Source organism: Oncorhynchus tshawytscha, linkage group LG03 (assembly GCF_018296145.1).
Source record: "Oncorhynchus tshawytscha isolate Ot180627B linkage group LG03, Otsh_v2.0, whole genome shotgun sequence".
Taxonomy (NCBI): domain Eukaryota; kingdom Metazoa; phylum Chordata; class Actinopteri; order Salmoniformes; family Salmonidae; genus Oncorhynchus; species Oncorhynchus tshawytscha.
The window spans coordinates 80,012,336-80,026,580 of record NC_056431.1 but is presented as its reverse complement, the minus strand read 5'-3'; the positions used below and the strand labels follow the sequence as shown (position 1 = coordinate 80,026,580).

Genomic DNA, 14,245 nt, shown 5'->3' with positions numbered 1-14,245 from the left:
ACGGAATCTAAAACAAAAATCCAAAAATCACATTGTATGATTTTTAAGTAATTAATTTGCATTTTATTGCATGACATAAGTATTTGATCACCTACCAACCAATAAGAATTCCGGATCTCACAGACCTGTTAGTTTTTCTTTAAGAAGCCCTCCTATTCTCCACTCATTACCTGTATTAACTGCACCTGTTTGAACTCGTTACCTGTATAAAAGACACCTGTCCACAACCTCAATCAAACAGACTCCAACCTCTCCACAATGGCCAAGACCAGACAGCTGTGTAAAGGACATCAGGGATAAAATTGTAGACCTGCAACAAGGCTGGGATGGGCTACAGGACAATAGGCAAGCAGCTTGGTGAGAAGGCAACAACTGTTGGCACAATTATTAGAAAATGGAAGAAGTTCAAGATGACGGTCAATCACCCTCGGTCTGGGGCTCCATGCAAGATCTCACCTCGTGGGGCATCAATGATCATGAGGAAGGTGAGGGATCAGCCCAGAACTACACGGCAGGACCTGGTCAATGACCTGAAGAGAGCTGAGACCACAGTCTCAAAGAAAACCATTAGTAACACACTACGCCGTCATGGATTAAAACCCTGCAGCGGACACAAGGTCCCCCTGCTCAAGCCAGCGCATGTCCAGGCCCCTCTGAAGTTTGCCAATGACCATCTGGATGATCCAGAGGAGGAATGGGAGGAGGTCATGTGGTCTGATGAGACAAAAATAGAGCTTTTTGGTCTAAACTCCACTCGCCGTGTTTGGAGGAAGAAGGATGAGTACAACCCCAAGAACACCATCCCAACCGTGAAGCATGGAGGTGGAAACATCATTCTTTGGGGATGCTTTTCTGCAAAGGGGACAGGACGACTGCACCGTATTGAGGGGAGGATAGGGCCATGTATCGCGAGATCTTGGCCAACAACCTCCTTCCCTCAGTAAGAGCATTGAAGATGGTTCGTGGCTGGGTCTTCCAGCGTGACAACGACTCGAAACACACAGCCAGGGCAACTAAGGAGTGGCTCCGTAAAAAGCATCTCAAAGTCCTGGAGTGGCCTAGCCAGTCTCCAGACCTGAACCCAATAGAAAATCTTTTGAGGAAGCTGAAAGTCTGTATTGCCCAGCGACAGCCCCAAAACCTGAAGGATCTGGAGAAGGTCTGTATGGAAGAGTGGGCCAAAATCCCTGCTGCAGTGTGTGCAAACCTGGTCAAGAACTACAGGAAACGTATGATCTCTGTAATTGCAAACAAAGGTTTTTGTAGCAAATATTAAGTTCTGCTTTTCTGATGTATCAAATACTTTAATTAATTACTTAAAAATCACACATTGTGATTTTCTGGATTTTTGTTTTAGAGTCTGTCTCTCACAGTTGAAGTGTACCTATGATAAAAATTACAGACCTCTACATGCTTTGTAAGTAGGAAAACCTGCAAAATCAGCAGTGCATCAAATACTTGTTCTCCCCACTGTATATCGCTTACCTACTTTCCATTTCTCCTGTAACTCCTGTCAGTCCAGCCAGAGGCATTTCAGTTATCTAGCCCTTTTGCACATGTCACTTAACATGTTTGTTTCTACCTTTTTGTATTTCCTCAAATAATAAATAAACCACAAAAGTATCATGTGTCTGTGTTAATAAAACCCCCACTGTGGTGTCTTAGCTCTTATTACTTATTTATAACATCAGTAATTAACAGAACATAACACCCACTATGTGGATTCCTGCTTCATCTCATTGCATCTGCATTCTTATCGATGCGTCATCGGTGGCACTTTGATCTCTGAACCAGTCAAACCCTCCTTAAACAGTCCAGTGAAAGGCCTTAAACAGTCCACCGTTTCTATAACAACTGCATTGTTGGGAAAACATGTTTAAAGAAAGGCCTTTCACTGTGACAATGTGTCATTTCCAGCCTCCTGTCACTGTGAACTAACAATAGGTACAGGGTTTAGTAAAGCCCATCCCTCTAAGGCTGCTTTCCAAAACGACCCCCTATTCCCTGTATAGTGCATGTCTTTTCACCAGGGGCCGTAGGGAATAGGGTGCCATTTGGGAGGCAGACAAAGAGTCTGTTATTAACCCTTAGAGGTGTAGGAACAGGAGGGAGCATGTGATGCCCATCTACTGGTTTGGAAACTAATCTAGCCTACATATTTCTTTCCCCCACACTGGAGTAAAGGCCATTTCATACTTCAACCTTTTACTTTAAGGTTTGTTGAACTATAAGCAAATGTGTTACCAAGCGACCTGTCGGACTACATAAGGGAAAACATACAAATATGGAGTATTTGGGTTAAAGGTCAAAAGACTCAGCCCATCTATAGAGTCCCACAGTGGAGGTGTCATAATACCCATAAAACCTAGCACTCAAACAGGAAAATGGTTCCAATTGTTTTTCCACCGTACATTTTTCATATAGGTGATTTTAAAAACACTTAAAATAAGGGCTATGTTTCATGTAGGCTTTCCCTGGCGTGAGTCTTAATAACCATGTAAATCCCTCTGGACAAGGTGACTTTAATCAATATATTTGTCTCTATTTACTCTGATTTGAAAATGCTAATTAGTATCAAAGTAGACATCATGCAAAACTACAAATCCCAGCATGCTCCTGCACGTTGTAACGGGATTCTTCTGTTGAAGTAGAGGCGGACCAAAACGCAGCGTGGTTATTGTGATACATCTTTAATAAAGATGAAACTAGAACAATATACAAAAGAAAACGTGAAAAAAACAAAAACAGCCCTATATGGTGTAACAAACACAAAGACAGGAACAATCACCCACAAAACCCCAACACCAAACAGGCTACCTAAATATGGCTCCCAATCAGAGACAATGACTAACACCTGCCTCTGATTGAGAACCATATCAGGCCAAACATAGAAATAGACAAACCAGACACGCATCATAGAATGCCCACTCAGATCACACCCTGACCAAACATAGAACATACAAAGCAAACTATGGTCAGGGTGTGACACACGTCATCTCTAGCTGACACCGTAGCTAACAGGTATTGTGTCCATTTAAAACTTGCACAAGACAGTTCACAGAATTGTCAATTTAAAGAAATGTAGTCAATTTATTCATTAGAAAATGTAGCTAACATTAGATAGGTAATCCAGAGATTCTTACCTTTGCCTCGATTCGTCAGTCTCATCCAGATCATCGTGGCATTTATAGTTCTTAGCAGCTAATTAGCATTTAATTTTGGGGGGGTGAATACCGGTGAATATATTGACAAAAGTCACCTTGTCCAAGAGAGATTTACATGGTTATCAAAATGTCACGCCAGGGTAAACCTACACGAAACTCAGCCCTTATTTTAAGCGTTTCTTGTGTGCAAATCACATCAAATGTTTTGTCTCTGTAGCTGACAAAGGGACTGGAGAATAACGTAACTGGGACCATAACAAACCTTTTATTTTATACCTGACCTGTCAGGTTGAATCTGTTTTTATTTTTACTCTATTAGCTATTGGCCCATTTCTAACCAAGGTCAGGTCTCACGGTCAATGCGCCAAAATACCGATAGGTGGCGCCAAAGGATCAGCCAACAGATATGGAGCCGAGATGAATAATATCAAAAGACAGATATTGATCGAGGTGAGAAGTATCAGAAGACAGATATTGATCGAGGTGAGAAGTATCAGAAGACAGATATTGATCGAGGTGAGAAGTATCAGAAGACAGATATTGATCGAGGTGAGAAATCAATGTTGATTAAAACCAAATGGAGCAGTCAGAGAAGACGGCATTGGAAAGGTCAAACACCCCAGATGAAAGGTCAAACACCCCAGATGAAAGGTCAAACACACCCAAGATGAAAGGTCAAGCACACCCCAGATGAAAGGTCAAGCACACCCCAGATGAAAGGTCAAACACACCCCAGATGAAAGGTCAAACACACCCCAGATGAAAGGTCAAGCACACCCCAGATGAAAGGTCAAGCACACCCCAGATGAAAGGTCAAGCACACCCCAGATGAAAGGTCAAGCACACCCCAGATGAAAAGTCAAGCACACCCCAGATGAAAGGTCAAGCACACCCCAGATGAAAGGTCAAGCACACCCCAGATGAAAGGTCAAGCACACCCCAGATGAAAAGTCAAGCACACCCCAGATGAAAGGTCAAGCACACCCCAGATGAAAGGTCAAGCACACGCCAGATGAAAGGTTAAGCACACCCCAGATGAAAGGTCAAACACACCCCAGATGAAAGGTCAAGCACACCCCAGATGAAATGTCAAGCACACCCCAGATGAAAGGTGAAACACCCCAGATGAAAGGTCAAACACACCCCAGATGAAAGGTCAAACACCCCAGATGAAAGGTCAAACACACCCCAGATGAAAGGTCAAACACACCCCAGATGAAAGGTCAAGCACACCCCAGATGAAAGGTCAAGCACACCCCAGATGAAAGGTCAATCACACCCCAGATGAAAGGTCAAACACACCCCAGAATAAAGGTCAAACACACCCCAGATGAAAGGTCAAACACACCCCAGATGAAAGGTCAATCACACCCCAGATGAAAGGTCAAACACACCCCAGAATAAAGGTCAAACACACCCCAGATGAAAGGTCAAACACACCCCAGATGAAAGGTCAAACACACCCCAGATGAAAGGTCAAACACACCCCAGATGAAAGGTCAAACACACCCCAGATGAAAGGTCAAACACACCCCAGATGAAAGGTCAAACACACCCCAGATGAAAGGTCAAACACACCCCAGAATAAAGGTCAAACACACCCCAGATGAAAGGTCTAACACACCCCAGATGAAATGTCAAACACACCGCAGAATAAAGGTCAAACACACCCCAGATGAAAGGTCAAACACACCCCAGATGAAAGGTCAAACACACCCCAGATGAAAGGTCAAACACACCCCAGATGAAAGGTCAAACACACCCCAGATGAAAGGTCAAACACACCCCAGAATAAAGGTCAAACACACCCCAGATGAAAGGTCTAACACACCCCAGATGAAAGGTCAAACACACCCCAGAATAAAGGTCAAACACACCCCAGATGAAAGGTCAAACACACCCCAGATGAAAGGTCAAACACACCCCAGATGAAAGGTCAAACACACCCCAGATGAAAGGTCAAACACACCCCAGATGAAAGGTCAAACACACCCCAGGTGAAAGGTCAAACACACCACAGATGAAAGGTCAAGCACACCCCAGATGTATCTCCATAAATGTACGTTTCCTATGCCCATGTAGGCTGTAAGGTTTGCTTCTAACCAGCGGTGGAAAAGGTCCCCAATCGTCATACTTGAGTAAAAGTAAAGATACCTTAATAGAAAATGACTCAAGTCTAAGTGAAAGTCACCCAGTAAAATACTACTTGAGAAAAAGTCTAAAAGTATTTGGTATATTTATATATATAAGTATATTTTTTAAATATACTTAAATATCAATACTAAAAGTACAAATAGTTTCAAATTTCTTACACTGCCTTCTGAAAGTATTCAGAACCCTTGACTTTTCCGTTACAGCCTTATGTCACGCCCTGGTCAAAGTATTTTGTGTTTATCTTTATGTATTTGGTCAGGCCAGGGTGTGGCATGGGGTTTTTGTAATTGTGGTGTGTTTGTCTTGGGGTTTTGGTGGTGGTATTGGGATTGTAGCTTAGTGGGTTGTCTAGCAAGGTCTATGGCTGTCTGGAGTGGTTCTCAATCAGAGGCAGGTGCTTATCGTTGTCTCTGATTGGGAACCATATTTAGGCAGCCATATTCTTTGAGTTTGTCGTGGGTGATTGTCCTTAGTGTCCTATGTGTACTCGTTGTTAGTTTGCACCAGATAGGCTGTTTCGGTTTCGTTGGTGGTGGGTGATTCTGTAACGGTTTTCTAGTGGTGATGAAGGAGAGTCGGACCAAACTGCAGCGTGTCGATTGCGATCCATGTTTAATATAACAAAGAAACATGAACTTACAAAAAAACAATAAACGAAACCGAAACAGCCTATCTGGTGCAAACTAACAACGAGTACACATAGGACACTAAGGACAATCACCCACGACAAACTCAAAGAATATGGCTGCCTAAATATGGTTCCCAATCAGAGACAACGATAAGCACCTGCCTCTGATTGAGAACCACTCCAGACAGCCATAGACCTTGCTAGACAACCCACTAAGCTACAATCCCAATACCACCACCAAAACCCCAAGACAAACACACCACAATTACAAAAACCCCATGCCACACCCTGGCCTGACCAAATACATAAAGATAAACACAAAATACTTTGACCAGGGCGTGACACCTTATTCTAAAATGGATTACATAAATACAAATTCTCAACAATATACACACAATACCCCACAATGACAAATCAAAAACTGGTCTCTGAAAACTTTTGCAAATGTATAATAATACAAATTAAAAATAAGCTTATTTACATAAGTATTCAGACCCTTTGCTATGAGACTCGAAATTGAGCTCAGGTACATCTTGTTTCCATTGATCATCCGTGAGATGTTTCTACAACTTGATTGGAGTCCACCTGTGGTAAATTCAATTTATTGGACATGATTTGGAAAGGTGACAAAGTACCTGATTGTCACTCTTACAGAGCTCTAGAGTTCCTCTGTGAAGATGGGAGAACCTTCCAGAAGGACAACCTGCAGCACTCCACCAATCAGGGTTTTATGGTGGAGTGGCCAGGCGGAAGACACTCCTCAGGAAAAGGCACATGACAGCCCGCTTGGAGTTTGCCAAAAGGCACCTAAAGACTCTCAGACCATGAGAAACAAAATTCTCTGGTCCGATGAAACCAAGATTGAACTATTTGGCCTGAATGCCAAACGTCATGTCTGGAGGAAGCCTGGCACTATCCCTATGGTGAAGCATGGTGGTGGCAGCATCATGCTGTGGGGATGTATTTCAGCGGCAGGGACTGGGAGACTAGTCAGGATCGAGGGAAAGATGAAAAGAGTAGGACAACAACCCTATGCACACAGCCAAGACAATGCAAGAGTGGCTTCGGGACAAGTCTCTGAATGTCCTTGAGTGGCCCAGCCAGAGCCCGGACTTGAACCCGGTCAAACATCTCTGGAGAGACCTGAAAATAGCTGTGCAGCGACTCTCCCCAGCCAACCTGACAGAGCTTGAGCGGATCTGCAGAGAAGAATGGGAGAAACCTCCCAAATACAGGTGTGCCAAGCTTGTAGCGTCATACTCAAGAATACTTTTTATTTTTAATACATTTGCAAAACATTTCTAAAAACCTGTTATTGATTTGTTATTATTGGGTATTGTGTGTAGATTGATGAGAGGGAAAAAAACATTGAACCTATTTTAGAATAAGGCTGTAACGTAACAAAATGTGGAAAAGGTCAAGGAGTCTGAATACTTTCCTACGGCTCTGTATATTAAGCAAACCAGACGGCACCATTTTCTCTTTTTACGGATAGCCAGGTGTTACGTTCCCCAGTTCCTGTGTTGTGGTTTTGTTTGTATGTGTGTGTTTCAGGAAAATGGTATCCTGGATTCCGGTTAAGCGATGCTAAAGTGAATGAGTGGTTATCAGAGCAGGATGCACACACTCTACATAAACCTGTAAGAAAACAATTTCCAAGAAATAGAGTTTTTTCTACTCAACCCTTGTCCCAATTTCAGGCGGCACCATACTACCCTAACCACCATACTACCATACTACCCTAACCACCATACTACCATACTACCCTAACCACCATACTACCATACTACCCTAACCACCATACTACCATACTACCATACTACCATACCACCATACTACCCTAACCACCATACTACCATACTACCCTAACCACCATACTACCATACTACCCTAACCACCATACTACCATACTACCATACTACCATACCACCATACTACCCTAACCACCATACTACCATACTACCCTAACCACCATACTACCATACTACCCTAACCACCATACTACCATACTACCCTAACCACCATACTACCATACTACCCTAACCACCATACTACCATACTACCCTAACCACCATACTACCATACTACCATACTACCATACCACCATACTACCCTAACCACCATACTACCATACTACCCTAACCACCATACTACCATACTACCCTAACCACCATACTACCATACTACCATACTACCATACCACCATACTACCCTAACCACCATACTACCATACTACCCTAACCATCATACTACCATACTACCCTAACCACCATACTACCATACTACCCTAACCACCATACTACCATACTACCCTAACCACCATACTACCATACTACCCTAACCACCATACTACCATACTACCATACTACCATACCACCATACTACCATACTACCATACTACCATACCACCATACTACCATACTACCGTACCACCATACTACCCTAACCACCATACTACCATACTACCCTAGCCACCATACTACCATACTACCATACTACCCTAACCACCATACTACCATACTACCATACTACCATACCACCATACTACCCTAACCACCATACTACCATACTACCATACTACCCTAACCACCATACCACCATACTACCCTAACCACCATACTACCATACTACCCTAACCACCATACTACCATACTACCATACTACCATACCACCATACTACCATACTACCATACCACCATACTACCCTAACCACCATACTACCATACTACCCTAACCACCATACTACCATACTACCATACTACCCTAACCACCATACTACCATACTACCATACTACCATACCACCATACTACCCTAACCACCATACTACCACACTACCCTAACCACCATACTACCATACTACCCTAAGCACCATACTACCATACTACCATACCACCATACTACCCTAACCACCATACTACCATACTACCCTAACCACCATACTACCATACTACCATACTACCCTAACCACCATACTACCATACTACCATACTACCATACCGCCATACTACCCTAACCACCATACTACCATACTACCCTAACCACCATACTACCATACTACCCTAACCACCATACTACCATACTACCATACTACCATACCACCATACTACCCTAACCACCATACTACCACACTACCCTAACCACCATACTACCATACTACCCTAAGCACCATACTACCATACTACCATACCACCATACTACCCTAACCACCATACTATCATACTACTATACTATCCTAACCACCATACTACCCTACCCACCATACTACCATACTACTATACTACCCTAACCACCATACTACTATACTACCCTAACCACCATACTACCCTAACCACCATACTACCATACTACCATACTACCCTAACCACCATACTACCCTAACCACCATACTACCATACTACCCTAACCACCATACTACCATACTACCATACTACCATACCACCATACTACCCTAACCACCATACTACTATACTAGTATACTACCCTAACCACCATACTGCTATACTACTATACTACCCTAACCATCATACTACCATACTACTATACTACCCTAACCACCATACTGCCATACTACTATACTACCCTAACCACCATACTACTATACTACCCTAACCACCATACTACTATACCACTATACTACTCTAACCACCATACTACTATACTACCCTAACCACCATACTACTATACTACTATACTACCCTAACCACCATACTATCCTAACCACCATACTGCCATACTACTATACTGCCCTGACACCATACTACCATACTACTATACTACCCGAACCACCATACTACTATACTACCCTAACCACCATACTACCCTAACCACCGTACTACCATACTACCATACTACCCTAACCACCATACTACCCTAACCACCATACTACCATACTACCCTAACCACCATACTACCATACTACCATACTACCATACCACCATACTACCATACTACCATACCACCATACTACCCTAACCACCATACTACCATACTACCCTAACCACCATACTACCATACTACCATACTACCCTAACCACCATACTACCATACTACCATACTACCATACCGCCATACTACCCTAACCACCATACTACCATACTACCCTAACCACCATACTACCATACTACCCTAACCACCATACTACCATACTACCATACTACCATACCACCATACTACCCTAACCACCATACTACCATACTACTATACTATCCTAACCACCATACTACCCTACCCACCATACTACCATACTACTATACTACCCTAACCACCATACTACTATACTACCCTAACCACCATACTACCCTAACCACCATACTACCATACTACCATACTACCCTAACCACCATACTACCCTAACCACCATACTACCATACTACCCTAGCCACCATACTACCATACTACCATACTACCATACCACCATACTACTATACTAGTATACCACCCTAACCACCATACCGCTATACTACTATACTACCCTAACCATCGTACTACCATACTGCTATACTACCCTAACCACCATACTGCCATACTACTATACTACCCTAACCACCATACTACTATACTACCCTAACCACCATACTACTATACCACTATACTACTCTAACCACCATACTACTATACTACCCTAACCACCATACTACTATACTACTATACTACCGTAACCACCATACTACCCTAACCACCATACTGCCATACTACTATACTGCCCTGACACCATACTACCATACTACTATACTACCCGAACCACCATACTACTATACTACCCTAACCACCATACTACTATACTACCCTAACCACCATACTACCCTAACCACCATACTACCATACTACCATACTACCCTAACCACCATACTACCCTAACCACCATACTACCATACTACCCTAACCAGCATACTACCATACTACCATACTACCATACCACCATACTACCCTAACCACCATACTACTATACTAGTATACTGCCCTAGCCACCATACTGCTATACTACTATACTACCCTAACCATCATACTACCATACTACTATACTACCCTAACCACCATACTGCCATACTACTATACTACCCTAACCACCATACTACTATACTACCCTAACCACCATACTACTATACCACTATACTACTCTAACCACCATACTACTATACTACCCTAACCACCATACTACTATACTGCTATACTACCCTAACCACCATACTATCCTAACCACCATACTGCCATACTACTATACTACCCTGACACCATACTACCATACTACTATACTACCCGAACCACCATACTACTATACTACCCTAACCACCACACCACTATACTACTATACTACCCTAACCACCATACTACTATACTACCCTAACCACCATACTACTATACTACTATACTACCCTAACCACCATACTACTATACTGCCCTAACCACCATACTACTATACTACCCTAACCACCATACTACCATACTACTATACTACCCTAACCACCATACCACCCTAACCACCATACTACTATACTACTCTAACCACCACACTACCCTAACCACCATACTACCCTAACCACCATACTACTATACTACTATACTACCCTAACCACCATACTGCCCTAACCACCATACTACCCTAACCACCATACTATCATACTACTATACTACCCTAACCACCATACTACCCTAACCACCATACTACCCTAACCACCATACTACCATACTACTATACTACCCTAACCACCATACTACTATACTACCCTAACCACCATACTACCCTAACCACCATACTACCATACTACCCTAACCACCATACTACCCTAACCACCATACTACTATACTACCATACTACCCTAACCACCATACTACCATACTGCCATACTACTATTCTACCCTAACCACCATACTACTATACCACCATACTACTATACTACCCTAACCACCATACTACCATACTAACTTGTTTAAGTACACACACTCAAGTCCGCACCTGGTTCCATGACCATCCCAGGTTTACAATTCTATCTCCCACCATATTCACCATTTCTCAACCCCGTTGAGGTGTTGTTTTCGCATGGCGGAAGCTGTATGATCGCAAACCCCATGAACGTGTGGCCCTTCTCAAGGCCATGGAGGAGGCCTGTGGCGACGTTCCAGCAGAGTCCTGTCAGGGATGGATGTGTCATTCCAGAAGATATTTCCCCCGCTGTCGAGCCAAGGACCAGAACAAAAACAACAGACATGACTCATTTTGTTTTCGCAATGGAGTAGTTTTTTTCTGGACTTATGATGTTGATTTAACTGTGTTTTGACAGTTTCTTTATCTATTCTGTTCAATTGATCTTACATACAATACAGTAGTACAAATAGGCATATGTTTCTTCATTTGAATATGCAAATTATTTTTACTGTATGTTTGCATTTTTACAGTATGTGTGCTGTTTGACATCTATTGAGTCATATTGAAATATAAAACTTACATTTGTGCATTTGTGTTCCTTTCTTGTTTTCAGTACACACCAACGAAATACAGTAAAACAACAAAATCTTCATCTTTACACTGAAATAGTAGTGTTTTGAATATGTCACATTAGCGTGATCTCGTTTGTCACCAAGTTAGATTAATTTGATGTTTAGCTGTGTCTCATTAGTAAGCAGAGTTTCATTTTGAGCTGAGAGTGAAGGATTTAGATTGCTGTGTTTCATTTTGCAAGACATCTGTGGGGTTTGTGGGAAATTGTCTAACTGTTTTGGGATTTGAATGTATAGTTTAGAGAACCTGAAATGTAGTTTCAGCCAACGTGTGTTAATTAACAATTGTGAAAACCTGGAATCAGGCAGAAATGATTTCCATCTCTTTTTTTAAAGACTTTATTGCTTTTCAACAATGGTGATAAACAAGAGTGCAACAACATCAACACACAGTAATCACATCAGAAACAAAAGAAGATAATAGATGCAATCACTCAACCTACAAAATAGAGAACAGCGCTAGACTACCAATGTATTTTACGAACAATGCCTGAATACATCAAAAAAGGACATATAGACTACATGATGATGGATTAGATGGTTATATTGAATACACTATGATGGATATATAGATTACATTATGAATTAGGATACAGGAGTTACAGTATGTGAGAAAGATTAGCTGTTCACAATAATAACATCACCAAAAGTAGAAAGCAGAGGACGGAGCTACCAATGTATTTCGTCACACTTGTTTGAGCAGGAACCCATTGAAGGTGGTGTGGTTTACAGAGTCCCACACGTGAGTGTTAGCCATTAGGCGTATGAACACTTGGTCTCCCACCTCCAGCTGTAGAGTGACTGCATTAGCCCCGTTGTCAGCTCCATCACCGCTAGACTGGTGATCAGAGGAAGTGACCATGCGCTGTCCATTCTTGAACAATGAAATGTATTTAGTCTGACTTCCTCCGGCATGGTAGAAGAAACTGAAGTAGTAGACCCCTGCAATAGGGGCAGCAAATACCCCTGTACTTGGATTGTAGGCACTGCCGATGTTGGTGATGATATTTTTGAAGATCAGGGTAGTGTCATGGTCGATTGGCCCGATGTGCCCATTCCCGCCCAGGGCAGCCGAAAAGATCACCTTCCTCCTCTCGTTATTTTTCAGTTCCTCAAGTTGATTCTCGCTAACTTTGAGCTGGGTTTCCATGACTCCCAGTTTTTCCACCGTGGTTCGCAGTTTCTCCTCCATGACACCGAAGTCTTTCAGCAGCTTGCACAAGTCAGGGTAGCATGAGCCTTGTGATGTCTGGCATTCTTTACCTTCATTTTCAGTCTTTTTCGTCTCTTGTTGAGCCGCAGACAGCCAGCAGCAGCAGCACAGCGAAACCAACAGAAATGCAGCAGTGTTCATTTCTCCCTGTATTTAGGAACCTGTGTTGATTCTGGAGTTTTCTCAGCCTGTTTTTATTCAGCTAGGATGTAGATGCTGTTTCAGACACTCCTTGTACATTCCATTTATTTTGCAATTCTTTATCGCTAGTGTTGCGAAATGTGGGAAAAAAATATTTGGACAGTGTTTGTCTCCAGTACATGGAGTAGCCAGTCGCTTAAGTAAGAGAACAATAAACCTTATTTAACATTTAACTTGTCTTCAGATTAAAGTATCTTGCTGCCAAATATGAATTTCCACCATTATGTTTGTTATTCAAATGATGTATTTTATTGAAACAGAAAAGTTCAGTAAGTAGCCTTGAAAAAAATGTATATCTAAAATTTCTAACCAAACAAATTGTGTAATGGGCACTTTTTCAAATGACAAAATTGGTCTTTAAAGGGGAATGTCACCCTGGGGGGGATCTG

The 14,245-nt window shown here is 42.3% G+C and overlaps 1 protein-coding gene across 1 annotated transcript; it reads right to left on the bottom strand.

The window, feature by feature from the left end:
• Positions 1 to 13,037: 13,037 nt before the first annotated feature.
• Positions 13,038 to 13,872, bottom strand: LOC121846224 (caprin-2-like). The gene has a single exon (XM_042320060.1). The coding sequence runs from the start codon at positions 13,794 to 13,796 to the stop codon at positions 13,128 to 13,130; it is 669 nt and encodes a 222-aa protein (XP_042175994.1). The 5' UTR covers positions 13,797 to 13,872; the 3' UTR covers positions 13,038 to 13,127.
• Positions 13,873 to 14,245: the final 373 nt, after the last annotated feature.